The sequence below is a fragment of the Varroa destructor genome, unplaced genomic scaffold (assembly GCF_002443255.2).
Source record: "Varroa destructor unplaced genomic scaffold, Vdes_3.0 BEIS01000002.1, whole genome shotgun sequence".
Classification (NCBI taxonomy): Eukaryota; Metazoa; Arthropoda; class Arachnida; order Mesostigmata; family Varroidae; genus Varroa; species Varroa destructor.
Window position 1 is genome coordinate 40,231,694 of NW_019211455.1, and position 25,352 is coordinate 40,257,045.

Consider the following 25,352-nt stretch of genomic DNA (forward strand, 5'->3'; position numbering starts at 1 on the left):
TCAATTTGGAGTATTACTTTAAAGCAATCTCTACTTAAACCTTCGTAGAGATAAACAAGTAGTTTTTACATTATTCGTATGTATATATAAACTCGATATGCTTAGTCAGAAGCGGGTCAAATGCTGTACAGAGCAAGAGTTACATACAAGGTAGGCTCCAATGATCTTCGAAAAGATAAGTGACTTCAGACAGGTCGAACAGCAATTGTTTTGGCTTCTCGTTGTTGATAAAGTAGTGCCACACGACTCAGCGATCGGGTTCACCATGTTTCAGTGGCCAAAAAAGTTCCACATCACCTGCGACTGTACTGTGTATGCAAAAGATGTTTAGCCTTTAAGTACAGTTGACTATGTAACAGTATAACAATGTATAACAAGCTATTATGATGTGCTAGTGAAGACTTTTGTCTCTTTTTTGATGCTCTTACCAGGCTTCGAAGTTTATTTCGGATGCAATTAGCTAACCAAATACACGTAGGAAAAAGGAACCGTTGGTGCGGACAAAATGGCGGATTCCATCACTTGAAGCAGTCGCCGGAAACCCGAAAAACATAGGCGCTAATATCGTAATAAATACGTGTTCGTTAGCCTTGAACCACGCACTCTCGTCGAATTGAACAGTTAAACTTACTCAACTGAAATATCGAGTTTGATTGACAACGTAGACAAAAAGCTGTAACGCCTTAACAGGTTAATAAAGACAGTACAAAAGTTATTTGAAGCTTGCAGTACATTCATCTTGTGTTAATACTCGTACACGTGTCCGTACACGATCGAAGCGATAATCTTACAATATAACTTAAAATTATTACTATTTTATTAGATGCTATTTTTCAATGATATTGCTTTCAAAATACGCAGAGAACTTTGGCTTCATCGTTTTGGTGACGGCTAGATATTATGGTAGGCGCCCACATTTACTCTTCTAAAACAATGGCCGGTCTACATTACAATTATAGGTAATCTAGAATTTCAATGATCTAATTGATAGTAAATGTAATTTTCGATTACTCGTTATTACTGATTATTCACCGCATCTTTCTACAACTTGTCGGATCTATCCCAAATGAACTTCAAGGCCCCTATGACAGACATGTCTTCTAAGCTTATTTCATTTTGCAGATGGACCCTTACAATAGATAAACTGTAATTAAAGTGTACTCGGTTTAAAATACAGCGATAAGTCTCTCTCTCTCTCTCTCTCTTTTAATTAGGCGTCGCTGGTTTATGCTAGGCCAACAACGTATACGACACGTCAGATAATTGGATATGAAGCAATAATAATATTTCTTGTATCCGACGGAATTGTCCGACTAACAATGCTGTATATATAATCCACAAGATTCCTTATTGCAGAAACTATAGAAAGGTAATTTCGTAGTCTTTCAGATGTTGCCTCTAGATTCATATAGTCCGCTGCACGTGTGCTTTTTCGGTAGTATCTTTTGGCACCAAAAGACATGTTGCTCTAGAGACTTCTATTTTCTATATGCCGCTCGTGACCTTTGAGTAACGAATAGGATAGTTAAGGCCTCACAAGACAAGAGACCCACCCTAACTCTTCGAACTAATTCGGCCGATCTCAGATCCAAGATTGACACACAGATGTTTACAACAAAATACCAATGTACCATTTCCTTAATGTGTTTAGAAAATGGCTGGTATCGTACACTCCAGTGAGCTCTCCTCGACGAAAAAATCGATTCGCAAGCCTTCTTATCTTAAAGATAGATACCTCAGAGACAGCCTTTCTAGCTCATCTTCGAGTCCTCAAATGCCTTACAATTTACAATTCTTAAGTCTTTCTGCATATTATTAGAAAATCATCAATTGACTTGTGTCAGCTATTCATGGTTGAACTTAATTCAGCAAGGTTTGTGAGTTACGCTACGAGGTTCAGAGTCAATCTGAGCATAAGAACGAATACAATTCTATTCTAAACCCGCTAATATTTATATGGTCTATTCATCATTATGATCTGGACCAGTTCCAAGATACCTGAGTCCACCTCTAAGAATCCCAGAGAGCGACTTGTTCAAGTCAGCTTGTTTTTGTCATAAGAATAGCATCACTGGTTTGCGAAATTGCTGGATGAGCCCAAGAAACTTTTACTCTGACCTGATTTTCATTACGATGCCATCACCTGCAACTAATAGAATTACGGAGCCGACCTAACCCGGAAAGGTCGTCCCAGCGCTAAACAATCTATTAAAGTCGGTCTCCATGAAGCTGTCTGACGCGCGATTCGAGTTTTTTCCTAAGATACCTATCTGACTTAGCCGAGTCAGTGTAGAGAAAAACAAACCTTTTTTCTGAGAGAACCTTCTGTGTCCAAGTGGCCCATTTGACAGAAGGTTCCATCAAATGAGCGCATATTGAACATCGAAACAAATTATGCATCTCCTGTCAAATTGATAAGCGTGCATAGAGGTACACGTGGATTTAATAAAGAAAATAAATGCACTATTGTAAATCGTGAACCTAATCACTATTAAGAAGCAGCTCACATTTAAGAATTGAGCGCAATTTATCTATTTTAAAATTGAGTACATCGCTGGCTCATCCATAATTATCTTGCTTAAACACATTGTGTTCTATGTTTACCATTTCTTTTAATAAAACACTAATATAACGGTACCTGTCTATGTATTATGACTTTCGCCGTAGGATCGAAACTCGAGATGGTAAGTTGCTTAGCAAAAACAAATGACGTTATACATTTTTTAAGAGTATGGTAAGCTCTTAACTTGCGAACTAATGTGTAAATACCTTACCTTGATCAGAAGTGTACAGTCAGCAGTAAGTATACAATAGTGGGGTCGCAAGTGTAAAAGTTCGTTAGAGCGTGATTTAGGATGTTTAGCCAAACAACAGTATACGTATCATTATCGAACAAAATTAAAGGTTAAGACTAAACTCATGGGAAATACACATCAAAACCTCCACTCGCACTCGGTCTCCAATTCGAAAGTACGATCGAATTCGTTCTTTATAGATCGCCAAATATCATGCTTCCGCTAAAAAGCCTAAGTAGAAAGACATAGCCTGCTAAACTATTATCACACAGAAAAGGTTATTTAAATAACATCTACATACTGACTGCGGAGGTCATGAACGCCTCAAAAGTGGTTTGCAATAAACTCAGCAAAAGATCTCAGAAGGCAAATCAGATGACCACGGAAATGTCTTCTTAATTTCGTTTGGATGGCTACCAACTTTTCTATGGTAACGATTTTTGTTTGCCATCGCCGCACGAGTGAGCAAATCGAGAGCGCTATTCTACGCAATACGTTATTCGATGTACAAGTTCAGAGCACCTCGTTATGGCGATCTTATCGAAGGCTCTGGGACTCCGTGATCAACGATCCTCGGAGGTCGGGACTATATGATAAAGTGAGCGGCCAATTTGTTCGATAAACTAATGTCTGTTCGTGTTATTCGACACAGTGTTTCGCCATCTTTAATAACAGAATCAACATCCGAGTAGATTACAAGAAAACTTGTGCGCACGTCCATAATAAGGCTCTAATATAACCTTAGCATCTGCGTGCTAAGAACCAAATTTCTTTTTTGTTCATGAATGTTTGTTGATGAGGCCACTTTAACGCTTAGAAACCTAAAGGGATTCCTAATCTAACAATTTTTATTGCATGACAGCAAGCTTGACCGTTTTTAACATATTTTTGCATGACATATCCTGTGTGCTAGCTTTTTTTACTTATAAGTTACAGCTTACTTTGTTTTTTTGAAATTAGCAAAGCAAACGCACAACGTACTTATGTTGACCGCATTTCGAATATCAGACGGAAGTAAAGCATTTTTCCTATTAGAATTCCTGCAGAACTTGTGTGATTAAAGAAGGTCGAATCAGTGGGAACGTAAAAACGAAAAAATCCACGTTTGGACTCTTCTCTCCATTAAAAACTTCTTAAGAGAAATGTTGTCGAACTCGCTGCTCAGGCGAACGATCTATGTATTCCTTTTAATGTATAGCTCCCTAACGAAAGACGCCAACCCATCTATGATAATAGATTTTTGCAATTCACGGCCGCATCCTACTTGAATGGGTATCTACAGTGTGAATATCTGAAGTAAATTTATGAAAGAGGTAGGCAAAATCATTGGAATGAGAACATACCGCCCACTCAAACGAATCCAGAGTTTGCCCCAGGCTTTTCAAAGAGGCTGTTACGCTTTACCAACGGGTCAGACAGTTTATCGAAAATTGACGACAATTCGATTGCGTTTCTCGTTATTGCTTTCTGAAGCCATCCACGGTGCCTGGCGGCCTCTAAAAACTTACCATAGATCGGACAGTTAAAATCTTTATTTTTGCTTTGTTTGATTGCAGTTGACACAACTCCGTTTCCGTGCGTCTGGCCATCGTCAGGTAAATTTGTATGGTGTTATAACACTGAAACACTACTATATGGAAAGGTAATTCGGAAAATCATGCGTTTGTGATCCGTCTATTGGCTGTTGTGATCTAACAAAATATCGATAATTTGGCAGCTTTAGCTGTAGAATATGGTCTGACCGAAAACCTGTATACTTCTATAGCTACAATAAGTTCGATTGAAGTTCAAAAAGCCCTTGTGGTGTATTTTATATTCGACTGGTTTTTAACTTTCAAATTCAGCTGAAAATGGGTAGATATTTCCGATGCCAAGGTCGGCTTTTTCAAAAGTTTTAAAAATATCCTTATAATTTCCTTAAAATCTTCAGCTCCGCACATTTTGCAAACCGTCCTGCAGCCTGATCAAGTGCGCTAAGTTCCTTTACGTACACTTCCTTAACTATCCTAAAAAAGTTGAGAAGGTCTTTGCCTTCCTGCTGTTCCAAGATGAAATGGTCGCATTCGCTATTTTCCAGTCGATCCATTACATTTGTCGTACGCTACAAACAGGATCAAGGTTAAATTGAAATTGCCTAAAGTTAACTCAACGTGGCAACAGTCACTGGCGTAATGAGATGCATAAACTAAGCAAAAAAAAGTAAATAAAAAAAGATGTTTATATTTCGTTAGCAAAAAAATATCTATCACTAGCTGTCTGTCTGAGATAATCGTATCTCTCATTCACCGAAGAAATCGTTTGCATCGGCGATAGCCGTAGCCACAATTTGATTAAGCTTTGGAACCGTTGAGGAACACTGGCTGGACAACGGAAGTTGCTCACCATCATTGGGTTACTATAGTATGCTCATGCAACGATGTAGAAATAAAAGATAACCTTATTGATTTACACTTATTATTAATGTGGCAAATATGAAAATCTATACCTCTATAAGTTCATTGTACGAAGTTGTTTCGTTTCGGGTCTTCTCAATTCTGTCTTGTAGTTCCCGTGGAGAAAGTAATTTTGAATCAAACAAATGTACTGCGCCTTGAGATCGAGATAAGGCAATCCGAAGATCGCGCGTACTTTTGACATGCAACGTGCACATGGTCATCAGGTGCTCCGTCTGCGTCTGCTGAATTTTCATTTCGAGTTGTTCGCACTCGGCCCGTTTAGACATAGACTCTTTGCCCAACAGTTTTGCTTGATCTTTCAGAAGACGGCCACGCTCCATAACTGTGTCCTTTTCCTTCTAAAATTTATCATAATTTTATAACGTATTCCGTGTTAGCAAAAAATAAAGGTTCATATTTGTTTGATTTTCATATTGGAACAGAGGGGTCACTATGTGCTTAAATGGAGACCTCGATTTACTACGGCGTCACTTGCCCGGATAACCACTAATAGAGTCAGGTCTGAAAGTCTTACCTCAATGCGATATACATCGGCCTGAAGCTCCTCAATCTCTTTCTTGAGTTTATTTTCCTCTTTAATAATCGTCCTAAGATGATCCTCTTCTTTATCGAGCTGAACAGCCCTTATTTCCAACTGCTCCAGCTGTATTGCCAAAAGCAATGTAAACAATTATTGTCTCTTAGTTAATCTTCACATCGGTTATATGATTAATGTTAATAGCCACTTATTCAACTGTGCAAACAGGTTCTTACAGTATAAACATTATTTCTATCATCAGCATAACTAGCCGTTTATCTGCCAATAAATAAGCTACAATTTGCTTAACTGCAATAGAGGCGTAGTCCCCGAAAGGGTTTCATCAGTCCCCATTTTTTTTCTATAAAGGTTGAAGTCTCAGAACAATTGAAGAAAAACTGTTCCCTTTTTTGGAGGATGGTAACTATGACCTCTGCTCTACACCTTATGCGTTAGAACAGCTCAATGCTAGACGTCAATCAAGACATTTCAGTATTGTATGTGCTATAGTCTTCAGTAATGTGCGGCGTGGCCAGCACATTACTGAATACACAGGCGATGTATTAGGTTTTCTGTATTTTACATCCGGCAGGCATTACTTCAGACAGTTAGCCTTCACCACAAAATGAAGTGCACCTCCGTCGGGTTGCAAACCAAGATCAGCGCACGTACCTAAACGTATTAGGTAAACACATCATTACTGCATTATAATGGGGAAAAGTGCGAGTATAAATCTAACATATTGATACCGAACTCGCAGTTATTTACGTAATCAGTCTCAAACAGAAAGTGTTGCTTATAAGGCCTTGTTTGCTATTAGATCTAAGCTGTGTGCGAGGGTGGTCCGCTAACTTCAGTGTTGCTCATGCCCAATTCGACATGAGAATAGCTAAAACGATCCAAGCAGTCTTTGAATCAATTTACCACTATTAAATTATATTATTTAGCCGTGCTTATCAATGAACAACGTCTCTAGACACTATTGACTTATGAATCAGCAAAAACAAAACAACCGAATAAGGAAGTCTGCGATTTTGTGGATAATCTAATGGATCTTTAGCAGATTATTGAACTAAATAAGTTACCTAAATGTGGTGTGATGGCGAAGTATTTAATTATTACGCAATAAAAAAAGCTGCTACGGACGGTAAGGCTCTTGATCACCTGACGGATCTGTTAACTTAGCTAGAATATGACTGGATATACTCCCTTAAACAAATCCCTTGATTTGAAATGTTCGTGCATTATTTTTAGAGATTTTTTATATCTTATCGTAATCAGTTATGCTGTACATTTAATGAATAAAACGATATATTCTTCAATGTATCGCTATAAAATAAAATGTATCCCTGTCCTCACTGGACCAGCTGGTCAAGCATCAGTTCAAAAAGAAGCTTTCTTTGGTAATGAATCATATTTCTTAAAGTGTTTCATTTCGTCTGCTACAAGAGCAGTGTCGCCCAATTGAACCTAACACGACCGGGCTTTGCCGTTCATTTTTGTTTACCTCCATCTGTAGTTTACGTAATTCTTCCTGTTGACTTTCACGTTTTTCTTGTTTCTGTTGAGTTGGAGTTTGTGACGTATCGATGTCTCTATCGTCCGCTTGCGTGATCTGCGATGTTGCGTCGTCCTCTTGATTGGTTTCTTCTGAGATTGGCACGTGTAAACGCTGAAACTCGTATATAGTCATATTGAGAAAAATAACGTCACGCGTCTCTGTGCTAGTTTCTGATACAAAAGAGAACGTTAATTACTTGACTGAATAACACTCCTATTTAGGTAAACACGCACAGTGACACCTGTCTAAATAATTGAAGTTGGTTACTTATGCAAAGAGGCATGTACAGTTGATGACGAAAGCAATTTTTTCGAAGTATTTAAAGATTTAACTGGAGCTCATTCACTTTGCTTTACGTAGGGCTCATGGTCTAGATATTTTTTTTATTGACGTACAAACATATACAGTCATGGCAACATAACTAAAGCAAACGCTTTAAATATTTTAGATTTCAGGCGTTCCACGTAATCAAACTATTCTTCGTTTGGTTAAGCGAGCTAACTTAAGTTAGTTAATGCATTAGGGAATGGAAATATCGTACACCAAATGCAAGTGAAATTGCTCCAATTTAGATTGTAACATCCGTCTGTTTTTGGTTTGAGAGATAACCCAGCGTAATAGCATAGTACTTTGGCGGAAGCTTTGTACAGTCTTGTAGCACTAAAAATAGAAAATTTTTAGAGGTAACTTCTCACTACTTCGCCCTAATAACATCGATAGATGTGCTTTTCTGGTATGGTATTATACAGAAAAAAGTAATGCTAGTGAGTGCGGAACTTGTATTAGGAGATCACAAAGAAAAAGGTTTCACGACTGGTTCTCGATGTCTCAAAAAGAAAGCAACAAATATACTCGAATCGAGCCGTTTCTGTCAATAGAATCAAGCAAGTTATATTTATTCACCTTTGCAGCTAGTAATGAAAAACTTCACAACAGTATAATATCCTAATATTAGGAATAGAACCGCTGTCAATACTAAACTGACTGAAAAGATTATTGTTTCATTATATACTAATAATTTATTCGTTATAACTTCATTACTGAAATCCTAACCAAAGGTATTTTTAGTAAATAGGGTATTATAGTTTGAAAACATCTCGTTAGGTAGTTAAATCACCACTATCTGGATGGGTAAGAAATTTTAAATGACTTTGATAGAAAATATTTTTGATATTTGAAAATATTTGATAGAAAAAAGATTAGATTGGGTTTAATTTGCACTTTATCTATTGTCTTGGAAAAAATAGGAAACGATATAATAATAATAATAGCGAACAAATAATTATTATCGGAATATTAGAACAAAAGTTTGAAAAGTTTTCACACTGCATTTTCGCAACCTTTAGTCATAACTCTATTAGTGTTAGAGTATTGTACGATAACCCTACGGACTTGAAAATTAAATATTTTTAAACTACGCGCCGCTAGCTACGAAATCTGACTGGTAAATACTCCAGTCTTCTAGAAACTTGTAAGTAAAGATCTGTTGAATTCACAAGAAAGAACATTCTTTAGTCTTGAAAAATTAACACTCCCAGTTTTTGTTCCCCAAAGACCACAGTGCTGCGATAATTCATCAATGGTAAAGGTAGAGTACATCAATATACAAACGTTTCAAGGGTGGAGGTTGGCCTTTTAATGATAAGCGAAGAGATAACCACATGTCAGAGCTCGAACGACAAAAACGCATTGCCATGATCAAAGAAGCTTTTAATTTAAGCAAAGCCTGGAGCCTAAGAACGCTGTCGCCCAAGACGAGCATTTCAAATATAATAGCGTTACAGAATTGTAAATCACATACTGAAGTGCAGAAGCTGAGCAAAGAATAGGTTTCCCGTATTTTAAATCCGGACCATTTGAAAATGCGTGTGACGTATTCTACGTGCTATTCGCGAAACTTTAACTAACAAAAAGTTCGCCTATGGCATACGGATGCCTGATATAAGGCATAAGTTAATTTATACCGCCGACAGGAGAAAAATTAGGTGAAAGAACGACGTTGTTCCGGAAAATCGCGGTTGGAGTAGGTGACACGTAGGTTCATACGTGAGGTTATTGCAATACTTGCGATGAACATCAGGGGCATTTGCTGCTATAAAGAAAATGAAACAAGGAAGGCAGTTCAGCATCTTGAGCTCGACGAGAGACTTACAAACCGTAGGTACGGCAACTGAACACACGCAGTCTGGTTACTTGATGACAACGCCAGACCTTAACTGCTTCCTTGACTGAGCAAAGGGGTAATTAGCGTTGGCTTCACCCCACCCTTGTTCTCGATGTAAGTCCGCATGCTTACGGGGCTTTCCATGCCCTAAACAAAGCCACTGATGGGCAAGTATATCCCTTTATCGATTTGTTTCGAGAAGCCATAGGTAAAGAAACGCATAGAAACGTGAATGCTAATAAATGATTGTCCAAAAGTTCTCAAAGCGCTAGGGCAAGTGTGTAGAGGAACAAAGGAGAATGCGCCTAACATCTAATAAAATCATAACTCTTGTCTAACTAGCTGAAAACTCGTTGTAACTCGCTAATACGAAAATAAATATTATAGCTGAGTATTGACTATTATTATTAGTTTACACAAGTAACAAGTCAAGGATTACAGTTACCCACAGCTTGTGACGAACTACGGAAAGCCGACATCTCGAACAGTCAGTCGAATCTGAGAGAATATCAACATGGAAATGTAGCGTTGGGTCTATAAATAGTAGCAGATGAGTGTCAACTTTCACCATGTTCATGACAAAGCGAATCATTTGAAATCTGCTGCGTAACAGCCGATGTATAATGAGTAAGTGGGCATTTTGAATCGAACTTATTTATTATGACATTCAAATAAAAAAAGAGCGCAAGTAGTGAAAAGCGCAGGAGTTAATTAATCTATAATGATAAACCAGGTCGGTCTCTTTGGCTGATTCGAGTCAGTCAAGCATGTGTCCAGGTTTCAATGAGATCCGTAAGTTGAACCGGTAAAAAATTATTATATGGTTACTTGCGCTGATTTGTGTGGGATCACATTTGGACCGGAACGTTGGGCTAAATATTGCAAACTGTGTCAATGTCCTATTGCATAAATCTTAAATATCTTAACTTGTTTTCACGAGCATAGTAATATGTAGAACTCAGACTGGTTATTTAACATGCTCAGAGTAGAATGAGGCCTTTAATAGGTCCAAGCGTAACTGTAATTTCAAATTGCAAAAATATTTTTACACTCTAATATACGTTTTTTTTTCTTTTTTTTTAAATATTCTGACCCGAATATTACTTAACTGGTGTTTCTCGTTGCAATTAAAATATCCATAAAAATTTGGCCAAATTTCCATCTGACAGGTAGTTTAAGAGGTTTTGTTTGTCACGTACACGACACATAGAAGCGCAATTAAAATCACTTCTGTGAAATATCAATAATATTGCTAGATTAACTTTAATCATGTAATTACTAAATATAAATGTTTGTAATCGATAAAACTGAATATATGACAAAGGCAATGAATGTTAAAAATAATTAGCCTCGCCTTCTTCTATGCGTACTCACAGCTACTACACACGCATCATATTTGTATGCTTTCAATAATCAATTGAATAAAATAAAAGCGTGCTACAATCTTCCGCTTCTGCTTACGTAACCCTCCTTTTTTTTAGAATATGAAAAAGCGTTTGCGTTTTTTCACGAGCGACGTAGCGACCGGTTCTGTTCGACGCATACTTGGAATATAAGATGACAACGAGCAACGAATATCGTCCGCTGAATACGCTAAACTCTACGCAAATCAGCAGAAATCATGTCACTCTCACTGGATAAAGCATTCGGCAGAAGTTTTATCAAGGATTACTAAATATAAATCTACAGGAATGTAATCTTGTAAATAGTGATTTTTTTGAACAACGTGACTATTTACAGCACACAATTATTATTATATTAATTATATAACGTAGTTGTTGATGTAGCCTTGATTAGTGTCGATACTTTCCGCGTTTGTGGTTGAAATCTGGAGTTCTGAATAAAAGCAGTTACAATTTAGCAGACAACCAGATGAACATGATACAGTAAGAACGACTGGTAAATGGCTATAACATACATTTCGTTGTCGATGCTAAAATATCTTCATTAGCTATATAAACAAATGTTTTGAGTTGTCGTGTTTTATATACGATACTGCTTTTGTTTAGTACTGCTTCAAACGGCTGACATTTCCTTCTCCTATGTGGTACTTCATTAAATGTTTGTAATTTTATAAAGTAATTGTCCTTGTAATCGAAACCACATTTTTACAAACTAAAAACAACAAACAATTACCTCTTTGCGATATAGAACCACAGGGAAGTGTGCGAAAATATGGGAAAATACCTAAATTACTTCTATAAACTAACATGCCATGAAAAGTGTGAAACGTTTCTCTAGCTATATACACACAGTTCTCCATAAAATGCTAAAAAATCGAAACAGAACGGAGTTTTAATAACGTCGCATTAATCATTATTACTTTTGAGATCATTTACAGTATTTTGAACTATAACTTATAATTAATTCGTTTTCCATCAATATCGATTTACCAAAAAATTGTACAGATAATATCTATTGTCGTAATTATCTGTCTATTTCCCATGCATATAACGAGCTTCTAAATCAACTCGGTATCCTCGCCAATACAACGAGATACAATATGGAAAATTAAACTGCTCCATTGTTTACGGTTTCGCATTAATTTTCCGTTAATGATAATTAGTAATCGTCACGCCTGAAACGCTAATTCTAGTGTAATAGTTATAACTCTGTATTCCTAATGGAGCGCTTGCTCCAGCGATTATTTTCGAACAGTATATCCGCAGCAACCCCTTTTGTATTACTACAATTACCGACCCGTTTCTCTCCGCACAGTTGACTAACGTCTCCAAATTTCATTCCGCATTTTGCCCTCTAAGTAAAGGCGCTTCTTAATCATCGCTTCGTTATATAACGTAACAGCTTAGCTTGTAATTCATGACCAGCTTGTTAAAGCAATTTAAAATAGTTAGGTGTTAGCATAATTCCGTTGGCATCTCATATAGTGACACATCGAAAAGGTATTTTCACCGATAACTTCTGAATGCGTGTGTTGCTACTGATAAGGTCGGGTCGGTCAATTTGAGCAGAGGACTGTCATCATTGTTAACGTACGTAAACAACAGCCGTCTGCTAACTCTACTCTTGAGTATTTCAATCACTGGAGAGCTAGTAGCAGACGATGAGGTGACAGGACATCTTTTCGACTGCACTCGTCACGTAGGTACACTCGCTGCTAAAAATTGCTAGTTAATACGCTATATAGATTTGGCCACAAGTTGTGTCGCGTTGTCCTCCTAAATCTACTTCGAATTATTTTAGCAGTATCGCAATAGTACATGCCTTCGTTTCCTAAATAGGTATTAATTTTCCTTATGATCGTTTTTGTATATGATGACATGAAAGCTGTTATTAAGTATGACAGCTTTGGCTTTTGGCATAATTTGTCGCACATGAATACATAAACATCGCGCAATGAATATATTTCCATAGTAATTATACCCAATCAAAAATTAGGGACATTTTGTGTAGACAATCAAAATGGATGTTTTTAGACGATCGTCTATAAGTTCGTGTGAATTTTTTATTGTTAATTACTTCAGTGTATGCATTAAGTTTCAGGTAATCTCCATGTAGAACCTTACCAAATATATCGCTAACTCTGGGAGAAGGCGGGCGGAGGCGACGATAAAGCTGTTGTCATTACCGTAGGCCTATATAATGAACGCGGATAACTGGTATCCATTGAGCTGAGTTTATCGTTAGTTTTTTTTTTTCATTTTATTTAGAACATATGGAAAAGACAGGTTCAACGTAGATGTTCATTGTGATGCTTCATGTCCGGTTGAAAGGTCATCGCAAGCCATATCCACATTAAAGCTTGAAAATAATTTCAATATAGAAACAATAAGCATATTTGACGTTTTTCAAGATGGTTTGGTAATGCTCTTTACGTACGATCGCAAGGACAAAGCCAATTTTATGTAAACTAAGTATGGAGCTAGCCCGAAGTTGAGCTTATTTCCGCTAAAACTACTACCTACGTATTTTTAATTCCTCTCCTCTACTTCACTCCAAACCCACCTAAATCGTCGTTGAATAGTAGTATTTCTAAAGCTGACATTTGCCAAGTTCCTTGCTTAGCAAATTGCATTTTTTGCACTATTTTAACTGAAACAGGTCAATCTAGCAATGATTTTCACTCAAAAACGATTCATATGTCAGAACTCTGTATTAAATAGTGTTTTTGTCACTAAATCTATTTTTACCGCACTTCAATGACCATCAACAGCTGCTAGTGATAATCTAATGCATATTGGAATAGCTGTTTCAAGATGACTTAAAATGGGATATCCACATAGCTAATCCAGTAATCTTCAGCTGAATTCAAAATACATCAGTAGTATAATACAAACTGATCAATACGATTATAATAATTATTATAAAGCTCAATGAAGTGCTTCTATCATCCGGAGGGAAAGCAGTTATCGACTACGATGGCGATGAAATGATAACAAGTGACGACAATGCACGGATTCGTAAAATGGGTCTCATATCGTGTGATAATGATGCCGTTTTCGAGCCGCAAGTCTGGTGAGCGTACAAAGATTGTATAGGAGTTATCCTGTATCAGCCCTACTCTATGCATCGATCCTACAACATGGATTGGCCAGTATTGTCATTGAGACTGGAGTCACAGCCCAGTTACGAGGTGCCAGTGTCCGCCTAGCAGACGCCGACACCCAAACATTTAAGTCCGTTAATACCCGAAGATCCTCGACAAGTGGAATTGGCATTACTTTTGAATCCGCCAAAACCCTAATGAATGGTGTTGGCTTGAAGATTTTCGTCTGATTCGACACCCGAAATGGTGTCAGTAAGTCAAAAAAGCGTACTCTAATACGGCGCAAAATAGAACCCTCTTAACGTGTGTAGACGCCGAGTCGCTTGTTTGTCTTTGCTAAGCTTATTCGTAATGAATGCTTAATGATTCAACACTTAAGCAGCCGTATGCTTCCATTGCGAACCCGCTCTACACACATATAGCAGATACGAGACTGTGAAACGATTTCTGATAGACTCTGGTTGCAAGTCAATGACTGAGAAAGACATAGAATTTTTCGCTAGTAAACGGTCTACAAAGGGGTGAGAAATTCTGGACACCCAACGATGGACCCAAAAAAAAACTTAATATATTTTAAAGCTATTATATGTTGAATAATGAAGCTCCATTTAGCCTTTTGAGCTCTTCATCCGTTCAGACCACAAAATATATAGCGCTTTTATAAACAACTATTAGGTAGTAAATTCCCACGCTATTCTCACTGAATTAAAAACGATGCATTTTTTATTCCTACGATAATAAGTTATTACGTTATGTATTATTCGTTATTTTTCCCGGTGTTCACCCACTTTTCCAGTAAATGATGTATGCCCTCTCGCAAGAAGGTAACGACTTTTGTCTCCAAGTTTTGCAAGTACGTTCTGAGTTTTTGACTACATCAAAAATAAGACCGCGAAGGTGATTGCCCAATGAACGGAAAAGATTCTTTCGTCGTTGCGTCGGTGCAAGGCCCGGAGGGTATGAATGGTGCAACAAAACCTTCCACTTAGAGTCCAAAAATGCAACTTTAACGACGTTTGCTGTGAATGGCCTTGCGTTATCGTGGAGCAGCATGATCTGACCTCGTTTCTCAGGTCTGTTTTGCTTAAATAGCCTAGGTGACTCGATGCAATTAGGCCAACGTAAAATTAGGTAAATTAAGTAAATTAAACGTAAATTAGGTAACATACGGATCAACTAACTGTTTCGTAAGGAACGCTTGCCAGTGAACCAAGCCCTTGCAATATCATTAAACGCAAAGCATAATCTTTTTAATACGAAAAACGGGCCGAACTTCGGATCATAGCTTCTTCCCTGGAGCCGCCCCTTGCGAACTTAGGTTCATATCGATGTACAGATATAAAACAATTCTGTGTAAAAATAGGTCATTCTGACCGTGTGACACTTGACATCGGGCGAGATGCTGAGATGCCGCCTCAAGCTGTAATGCCGTGTGAGACTTAAAAGGTTCATGAGGTACTGAAACTCCAAGTTTATGTAAAAACCCAAAAGACTTGAGACGGTAAACGATGGTTGTATAATTACAACCATCTTTCTAGCCAATTGAGGAATTGTTTTGTCGACAATATTCCTTCAAAAGTGTTTCCAGGTAATCGTCATCAAGCCCAAAGGGTCCGCAGGGCTGCGAACGCTTTCTACATTTCAGATACTATTTACAAACTTGGAAAAACATCCTTGGACAATCTATTTAGTGATAGCGTCGTTACCGTAAGTCAAATGATCGGGCTATTTAAACAGCGTTCTGATCTCGACCTTGAAGAAGTTCGCTGATCACTGTTAACTTACCAGTCGCAGGCTGAGAGGGTAATAGCTCTGCTAACCTGTACTTGCAGTATGGAGGAGTAGGTCTTCAAAGGAAAAACTTAGAACTAAAGAAGTATGATCCAAGATGGGTGTTTAAACGCAAAACCAAAAAAAAGATGTTTTAACTGGAGAAGGTACCACTATAAAGGACTAGACGTAAACGTTTTTGTCTAATTTTTATTTTATAGTTCAAATTAAGCGGAATCCTGCGTACATAAAATCTACTGCTATCATGTGTTTATAGAGGTAAGTAGGTTTAATTTGACTGGTTGTCTGAACAACACGCCGGTTACTATATTGTTAAATAAGTTTACGATAGTCATGATAGGTTCGATAGTCATAGTAACGACGTTTCGAATGAATGAACATTAGAAAACCAGAGCAGGTAGTTCGTTTTGTTAGACATCGGGCTGCAGTACAAAGAAAAGGTAATTCATACTATTTATTCACAGCGTGTCGATGTGTGTATATCTAACACTAAGATTCTTAGGAAAAATGAAAAAGCGAAATCTCATGTTAGAAGCTGTAACAAGTTTACATAGGGACCTTTCACTGCTGCCGCGTGCTACCTGTCACCGCGGGAGGTTTAACTTGGTAACGAGACTTCGTGTTCTTTTTGCTCCTGACCCAGTTTCTACAGCAGCAGTTATTAAGTAAATTCTACTGAACGAAAGTTAATGCATTTTATTTCCAGTCACATTTTAAGTTGTTTTCTAGTTCTCTGCCTTCTGAAATTCTTTCAGGCAGTCCCCATTGACATTCGATAGCATAACGAGCTGCATCCTCTAGATTTAAAATTTCATTTACGGTTTTAACAAACTAATTTTCAGGAGTTGTGATAATATATCGAGTGCACACTGTATCTAGTGCGAATATTCTTGGCTACTTCGACAACTTTTTTTATCACAGTAGAAGGAGAAAAAAGGATTGCGTCATTAAAAATGCACTTTTTTACCATCACTAAGCAACTGCGGCTGGTGAACAACGCTTATATATGTTAAAAAAAAGTAATGGAAACATACACATGCTTTCTTGACAATAATGAATTACTTTATAAACACCTAGAAGAGCAACATGCAGAACAATTCTGAACATGTAGAATAATTCTATATTACATCATCTGGGTCCTATTCTCCGATGAGCGTTTCCTTCAAACCTAGCTTATTTTAGTGTGGAATCCCTCCTTCCAAGATCACTCTTTTGGGAGTCTCAGCTTTATATACTGATTGAACTGGGCTCAATACAACATTTGGATCATCGACGCCTTCCTATAGCCAAACGAACCCAATCTATATATTTGCGCCCAGCCAATCCACGTCATTGGACCCTCACCATCGCAATCGGGTTCGTATTCGTTCATGAATGGAATTACTTTGGTTTGGTCGCAATTGGGATGGAGACACATTACTTATAGTCTGCAATGAGCATCAGATATATTAGTGACCATAAGTAAACTCGAACAGCTTTAGAACAGCTGGAGAAGCATAATCAATTTTCGTTCATAAGCTCATAGCATTTTCTGTCTATATAGGCATTCGAATCCAAATATAAATTATACTAAATATATACTATATTACTAAATAGTATAAACTAAAATGTTACAGCGGATGCACACTCGCTTACAGGACAACGTGCTTGATGCTTACAAGAATGCATTGATAACACTGAGTGACTTTAATAAATGAAAATAGAACAATAAATTGGCTTGCAGATAGGTACTATATATTTATATACCATATAAAAACCACCTGCAAAGTTCCCGCCTGTTAGCATCGATCCAGTATGTTCTTGAAATCATGAGCAGTAGACTGTATTTTCCAGAAAATAGATCATTGTTCCTGCTCATATTAGCCTGCAATGCAAATTTGTTGTTACTTCTGCATGACTTAGATCTTTAAAAAAGATTTTTAAAGAAGTTACTTTAACAATATAAATTTGTTAATTCTATCTTTAATTTCGGCCTATTATGCATTATTTTTTGTAAAACTTCTTCGCAACCACAATTTCAGGAATCTATCAGGTTAACGCAAGCGTAGCTACTAATGTAATTTTTTCATTCCTCATTTGAGCCACAGATTCAAATCTTCCAAGATGCAAATACCGACCCTACACCGTCACACTTCATCGATTATATTTGTGTTTTAAAGTAATTAGTGATTTGCCTTGTTTATATAATTTTACATAATCCTTATGCTACCACCAAACCACGTTGCAACAAGTAATTTTCCTTTTTTTTTTGTATCTTTCCTTCTATCCCATTTCTTTATCTTGTTTTTTTGCGCATCTAATAATTTTTTTAGCTGCATGCGTCAGCTGGTTAGCAAGCTTCACCTCAACAAGAATTGAACTTTTTCAGGAAGGCACCTTTCACAGAATTTTTATTCTTGCTTATTTATACATTAGCGTCATGTTTTACCGTAAAACCCACAAAAACTTACAGCAGTCTTTTGCTGATTCCTGCAGACATCTCCACAGGAATTCCTTTTCTGCCAGTCATAACCCAAGCAGATTCTTTTGTTTTTAACTTTTTAACACTATCATCTGGACGCTATTTTTTCGAGTAAACATGAAATTCACCGGTTTCAACTGTATGGTTTTAGCAGGATGACATTCTGCAAAAAATAAAAAAGTATCTTTAAAAAGATGTGAAAGGTCCCTTCGTGTTTCATGTAAGATGTAAATACTTCAAGTTCCCGCGGTTAAGAATCAGCGTAAATCAATCTAATCTAAAAGAATACGCTATAAAAAGATCCAAACGAACTAGAAGTCTCTATATATCCACACATGGTTATATGAATTTTATCATATCTGGTTTATCAAATTTGCCATTGCTGTCATAGGAGCAACAGGCGTCACTGCAAAAGCTGGAAAGTATTCGTTATGCACGGGAAAACGAAATTTTCACACAAAGACTCCTCGCCTCGGATTTTTACAACAAAAGCTCAAAAATAGAGAAAAGACATAGAAAAATAAACCTGAAAACTTAAAAGGTAAAAAACTGTATTGTAAGACATTAGGCGCACCTTTACGAAATCATTTGCTAGTGATGAGTGCGAGTGTGTATGCCCACGCTGAGCTGGCCAGCATAGGTAACCAGCAGTAAGGGACTTGTCAGGCAATTAAGTTCAGAATACTACAGAGTACAAAGAGAGAAGGAGATCATAGAACTAGTTGATATCTATGCTAATGAAGTATAGCACAGCATAAAACTGACTATTGAAGTATATACGCAGTAAAAGCATCGTATTCTTTTGCTAAAGATATTCTGCTCCATTCCGCTCCAAGCCCTAGCCAACGATAGAGAAAATTAGCTTAGAACGACTTACTTGAAAATTATCGAGATTTGTACTTACAGCCAAACGCAAGGATGTACTGTGCCTGCAAAGAGATTGGAGAAAGTCATCAGAATAATACAAAGTGTAAAGATGGTGCGCCGCCACGTAAAAATTCAATTTTTCTGTAAATTCTCTAATGGAAACGCATTCCTTACGAGCACGAATCGCCTGCAATCATTCTTCGTTTCACAATGTAATCAATGACACATTTAATGCCATAGTAATAATAGTGGAGCAGTGGATCTTAGACCATTATATACTAGCGCAGCGAGTTCTGTATTAGGATGACGTTTTTCACGTCAAAACAAAGACTACATTTGTTATCGATTCTTCCACTTATCGTATCAAAAATCATCAGGTTTTACGTGACGGTGCCATTATCGACAGGTTGAACTATTTCGCCAACAGTAATTATATTACTATTAATAATAAAAGAAAACAATAACGCTAACTTTAAAAATTACCAGTGTAAAATATGTTACTTCACGTATGTCATCTCACAATTGAAATGCTGAGTAACATCATATATTCCAGTACAATTTGTCTATGTAAACGTTATAGTTAAATATCATGCAAAAATTGTTCAGGAACTTTGGATATACTATTGTGTGCGTATCGTTAGCTTTTCTTACAATCATCGCTAGCTAGCAATAACCACATTGAAATGCAATTTGTAAAAATTACTTTATTTGAATTGTAAAGTGCAGTATAAAGTATTTACATAGGTACTTCGCTTCTCACACCATGTATGTCTACATTTAGACAAACTTAGTTACACCTGAGCTAAAGGTCAACAATGTGGTAAATAAAAAGGATCAAAACAGCTGTTTCTAACAAAGCGCAGACTGACTATATATAATTGGTTACTCAGATTTCTCAACAGAATGGAAATCTTGAAACCACTCCGATTAGTTATCTTCATTATATTTTACAATAACAGCATATTTTTCTACGTTCGTCACACCGCTGTAAAAAAAAAATAATAAAATTAAAACTTTGAAGTCACTTTACTGCAGGACAAGCCCTTTTACTTGCGAGCATCGCGATATTGTAACGAGATTGTCTTTTTGTTCATGAACACACTTACCAGCAATCTTAAAATAAGCTTTGCTGGGAAGACACGTCTATATGGTATGTATTCATACCAAACTCAAAATGTTTTCAACGCCCTTATCATCATGACTCGACTCCAGTGACTTGTTAAAGTTTATGTACATTTTCGGTGGAATTTGTGGATTTCTACAAAATAGAGCAAAATAGATCTACAGAAATAGTCTAAAATATCTCTGGTTTACGACGTATCTTTGGCACGCATGTACCATTTACTTTAACAATTTTTTTTCGAAATTTTCGAATCATTCATATTTATACCAATTTTTAGGCGTTATAAAACATGAAGGATAATGTTAGGTCAGTTACGAGTTTACCGCCCTGATTTTTATCGAAATAAATCGTGGACTTCTCCTGACATCATTATAATTATACCAGTAGAGGCAACTTTTTGCTATTACAGAAAGCTCAACCCTGGGTTTCAAAATTATGTTTCTGCTAAGCTGTCCTATCACCAAAACTCACTTTTGAAGTTTCACCTCCCGCATAAGTAGTTTCTAAATCATCCCTCCGTTGCGTTACCGCTTATATTAACTGAAACTGCTTCCACTTCCTTTATCATTAAAGGGCTTTTAAACGCTCTAGCTGTTTCTCGAGATCGTCATCTGACACTTTCGAAGATCCTGGAACGTTGCTTAGTACACCGGGCGCTTCTCCCAGTTTGCCCTTGATCTCAATACCAATTTCATCGAGAACCTTATCCAGGATGTTCTGGCTTTCTTCCTCGTCCCCGCTTTCGTTCAAGATATCATCCAGGTTGTCATTTACTGAAAGAACAACAAAAACATGAGAAGTCGCAAACAGTTGGTAATCAGATGTACATTTAGATCGACAGGGTACCGTGTATGTGTAGCTATAAAAGGCCATCAGATAACCGCTTCAACATTCAAGAATCTTTTTGATGCGGAATAAAATAAATATTGTTTTATCGTTTTCGATTCAACCTTCATTAAACCACTACACAGAAGTACAATAACCATCTTAATCAATGCTTAATGGTAGTAGACGCTAGCTTCAATAATTAATATATCTACCATTTAACTGCTAGGCGCAATGAATTAGGAATCACTGCAGTGTCACTTTCAATATCCAATTAGTTAAGAAAAATCGACCAAAAAAAGGTCAACACTTACTTATCTCTTCAGTTATGCCCATTTTTTCTGACTGCATCCTAAATTCGCCGAGCGTCTTTGCAAGTTGTTGAGGGTTCATCATGTCGTTCATGCCCGACATCGCCTTCGTTGCCCCAGCGACAGTGTTCGCCAGCGTCATATTAGCGCCCATTGTTTTCGACTGGTTACGGACCTCTGCCACCTGTCGTACAATAAATAGCATTCAGAATCTTTGTACAATAGCAGAATAGAAATTTGACGTGATTACGTCATTGATCAAAACGTATCGTCGCAATCGGATAGATCGGCCACTATATAGTACCAGGTGATTACAGAAACTATTTACATATTAAGTAATAATAACTCTATATTATTATAAACGCATTATCTATTGCAATCAATGAGCTGATCTGGTGCGTGTATGCAGGAGCGCGCCTACCTGAATTGTAGCTTGTTTTGTCCTTTCCCGCTGCTTCCGTACCTGGATCAGCTGTTTCGCATACATTTTGCACATGTTATTATAACCTAATCTCGCAGCTTTTTTGATCTCCAGTTCCTGAAGGAAACAGTGTTTACAATGAATTCTTGTTAACAGTATGTTGCTATCACCTATTGCCAAAACGTTGTTCACTTCTTGAGTCAATGGTAAATCGCCTTGAGAATTAAAATCAAGTAATCTACCTACTCAAGTTGACTCACATCTGACAGATCGCCATAAATCTAAGGTAGTCTTAACCTCCGATCAAAGAAGTGTTGAGGTACAGAAAAAAATGTGCTTATAAAATTCACTAGTACTTGAAGATTAATGTTATATATACCATAATATAATATAGGATCCCCTTATCTTATATGTATAATACATTATTTTTATCAAAAAATGAGATCCATTAAAAACCTTTACCGAATTTCCAGAGAGCACACTGGTACAAAGACTTAGGTGCTGTAAAGATCATATGGCTGAATAAACACGGTTTTATAGAATTTTTTTGCAGTGGAATCATTCTCAGTTGGCATTATACTAAAGTATCATAGCGCAGCTGCATAATGTAATAGACAACGACAAACTTCTCAATTCTAAAAACAAAAATCGTCCCTTGTATATAGGGTGCGGTATCTAAATCGGACAAATCTTGGCGGGCTAGAAACATAGCCCGCCAAGATTTGTCCAATTTACGAAACAGTTACGGTAATGTACCCATTCGCCATTTTTGGCACTAAAAAGTTGGTTCTTTTTGGAACAAAACAGCGAACTTCATGATGAAAAAAGCTGCATCGTTTCCGCAATTTCAGCAGAAATCTTTTCGCGCTAAACAAACTTTTATATTTCGAAATTGATAGTCAACGTTATTGGCAGTTTTCATAAAGGTTTTAAAAAAATTGAGAAAGATTTCCTTGAAATAAACCGAAATATTCTTAACAAATTACTAGGATTTCCTAAAGAGCCATTTTTAATACAGCTGGTTTTTTATACAGAAATTTACGACCATCCCAGAGAAAAAAAACATCGGTGTCAATTGGCTCCTTCGGGTAAACTCCAATGGTAATTTTTTTAGACTTTTTCTGTATCTTTTAAACCTTTGGTTGTTTTGAGCTTTTATATTTTTGCGACTTTTGGCCATCCTAAGCTCGTGCATCTTTAGGACTTTTAGTTGTCTTAAGACCTAGCATTTTTGGAAGCTTTAGCCTGCTATCAGCCAAAATTAAGATTTAATTTCGCTGGAATGCTTGGTATGTAGTGTATCTGAATGTCACTTCAACGGGTTGATGCTCATCAACTTAGCATTATGTATCGCTTGAAGCATGGTTACTATCTAAGCTATTAAAAAGGAATATTTTTAAAATTATCAGCGACAAATTTAGGTCACGAATTGAAACTATAATCGCAGTGAATGGTGAATATATTGAACAGGCATGACAGCTAGGAATGACACTCCTCATGCATGTAAAAAATTTCGTTGAAACGTTTGCTGTTAATTATAAATTTATCTCAAAGCCAAGTGTTTCAAATTATAATTTTCATATTACCGGTTACCCGCAAAGATTCATAGGGTAGTATGAAGGTACCGACTGTACAATGACCACAATATTTCCATCCGCAGTGATTCCAGACCTACACTATAGAAACAAGAAGTCATCTTCTCATTGGAACTAAATTGCTACCGTATTTTCGCCTCCCTCTCGCTTAGTTCTACGCAACGACTGCTATTTGTCGACATATGGGTATACAGTACAAGCTTACGATCTGCTTTTCCTGACGCTCAAGAACCCGATCTTCTCTTGCAAGATCTCTCTCCGATTTTCTAAGGTCTTTGTCGGTTTTTCTTAGTTGTTCTGAAACAGAGACGCAGAGATAAGAAAAAGGATCATACGATTAATAAAATCTATTTTCTTCATATCAAAGTGTTCATGAACCTTCTTTATGTGTTATTTTATCCTAAGGTCATTTACCGTCGTTATCTTTATATACCGGTGACAACTAAGTGTATAAATTCACGAATACCTTATATTGGTAAGGTACCTTATATTGGTATCAAACGGTCGACATATGGAGTGATTCAGTTACAAAATGTAGGTAAGTTCTTTCGACCATATAGTGTTCTCGAGCGGGACATCTGTACAGAGAAATTTCATAGTTAAGTGAAAGCCGAATCCGGGTAAAAATTTGAGATTTGTCAACGGAAAGGAATTTTCCGTTTTTTTTTTTACATTATTACCAATAAGCATTACATCATGGTTAATCCTATGCACCCTATAAGACGATAACCTATATTAATTCCTTATCTGCGTTGTTTATTTGAACGAAATTCGGTCACCCGTAATACTGTACAATTAGGGTTCATGAATTTGCGCCACATAACAACAGCACCTGGGGAATCGTTCAGGCCCATCAGATGGATAACTCACAGCTACCCGTTAACACTTCATCACTTTTTATACAATCTTGTTTATACAATATAAGTGCAGTATAAATTATCTGCTCATTGTATTTTTGGCATGGATTTCATAGCCTGTATAACTATAATTGAATGATAAACCTGTAAAGACCTGCTTCGGAAGTTTATTGGTCATCTGTCGATCACGTCAACCAAATTTTCGAAGATAAGTAAGCTTTAAAACAATATAGATTTCTATCTAGTATAAATTTAAGAGAACGCTTGAATTTATACTAAAGCTAAGAAACAAATAAAGTCAACGTCTTGCTTGGTCAATTTGCTAATTTCACGCACTAAACTTGCGCTAATCAGAATATGAACTGATTACATATTACGGATACACGATGTTTAACACCTTACATCGGAAATGGATTCATGTTCACCTTAAAGAAAGCCAATCTTATCCAAACTTATCAAAAGATCTGCAACTGATATATACCCTTGGCTGAAGCTTTATTTCCAAAAAGCTTATCCATTGTTCCTGTTGATCAGTGCGTTCACTAATATAGTAAAAACACTGTAGTTACAACTGCCACACGGTTCAATGGTAGTTCGCTATAAATCGTTTCAATTACTCCATAAGTATAGTTCTTTCGAATAGCATATTGAGCTTGTCAAACCGCTCGCACGTAGGTTCAATGGTTTTTATCCACGTTCACCTGTGAAGTTACACAAGAGTGCAAACGCAGTGCCATACGGTAGTGGGACCAAAACAAATTAAGTGGCGGTCAGCTTCAGCAAAATAAACCAAGCACAAAAAACCATTGGGTTACGAATAAAGAAACGCGTTTAATTGTGTCTGCCGGGTGCAGCTACTAATCGAGGTTGTTGAGCGCTATTTCACGTACAGCCTCTGCCTATCTTGCTGCTGTAACATGCTCACTGTTTGCTAGACTATTAAGTAATTGCTTTTACTGCTCAGTTGTCACTCTCAATTTATTCACCGTGTATCCCGCCCGTATCTTATTAGCTGTCCCACACACCCACTCGGAAAATATCAATGTGTCTGTGTTGTAATGGGCAGAAGTGAACAGATGAACCAACAACGAAAATAAATGG

At 37.0% G+C, this 25,352-nt stretch overlaps 2 protein-coding genes across 8 annotated transcripts; both read right to left on the reverse strand.

Moving 5' to 3' along the window:
• Positions 1–377: 377 nt before the first annotated feature.
• On the reverse strand, positions 378–12,449 carry LOC111244047 (uncharacterized). Of its 2 annotated transcripts, none has more exons than XM_022790601.2 (5): positions 12,194–12,449; positions 7,276–7,440; positions 5,766–5,894; positions 5,281–5,589; positions 378–4,896 (listed from the first exon to the last, which is right to left on the reverse strand). In XM_022790601.2, the coding sequence occupies exons 1-5, from the start codon at positions 12,233–12,235 to the stop codon at positions 4,702–4,704; spliced, it is 840 nt and encodes a 279-aa protein (XP_022646336.1). In that variant the 5' UTR covers positions 12,236–12,449; the 3' UTR covers positions 378–4,701. The 2 variants fall into 2 exon arrangements, with proteins under 2 accessions (XP_022646336.1, XP_086835791.1); XM_086979665.1 differs by lacking the exon at positions 12,194–12,449 and adding an exon at positions 9,943–10,921.
• Positions 12,450–17,503: 5,054 nt separating this feature from the next.
• LOC111244048 (charged multivesicular body protein 2b-like) lies at positions 17,504–25,233 on the reverse strand. Of its 6 annotated transcripts, none has more exons than XR_015320669.1 (7): positions 24,733–25,233; positions 23,600–23,691; positions 21,800–21,916; positions 21,382–21,562; positions 20,714–21,015; positions 19,157–19,181; positions 17,504–17,655 (listed from the first exon to the last, which is right to left on the reverse strand). XR_015320669.1 is itself a non-coding variant. In XM_022790602.2 (5 exons), exons 1-5 carry the CDS (start codon positions 24,767–24,769, stop codon positions 20,810–20,812), a joined length of 633 nt encoding a protein of 210 aa, XP_022646337.1. In that variant the 5' UTR covers positions 24,770–25,233; the 3' UTR covers positions 19,804–20,809. The 6 variants fall into 6 exon arrangements, 1 of the variants encoding a protein (XP_022646337.1); XR_015320667.1 differs by having other exon boundaries at positions 17,504–18,415; XR_015320668.1 differs by having other exon boundaries at positions 17,504–18,936.
• Positions 25,234–25,352: the final 119 nt, after the last annotated feature.

Excerpts from the sequence above, each read along its gene's own strand:
- LOC111244047 (XM_022790601.2), bottom strand. The coding sequence starts at position 12,235 with ATGAAATTTGGAGACGTTAGTCAACTGTGCGGAGAGAAACGG. Across the intron at positions 5,590-5,765 it reads CCGATGTATATCGCATTGAG|AAGGAAAAGGACACAGTTAT; the intron begins GTAAGACTTTCA and ends GATAAATTTTAG. Across the intron at positions 4,897-5,280 it reads CGTACAATGAACTTATAGAG|CGTACGACAAATGTAATGGA; the intron begins GTATAGATTTTC and ends TCCTGTTTGTAG.
- LOC111244048 (XM_022790602.2), bottom strand. The coding sequence starts at position 24,769 with ATGGATAAGCTTTTTGGAAATAAAGCTTCAGCCAAGG. Across the intron at positions 21,917-23,599 it reads AGCGTCAGGAAAAGCAGATC|GAACTGGAGATCAAAAAAGC; the intron begins GTAAGCTTGTAC and ends TGTTTCCTTCAG. Across the intron at positions 21,563-21,799 it reads CAAAACAAGCTACAATTCAG|GTGGCAGAGGTCCGTAACCA; the intron begins GTAGGCGCGCTC and ends ATTGTACGACAG.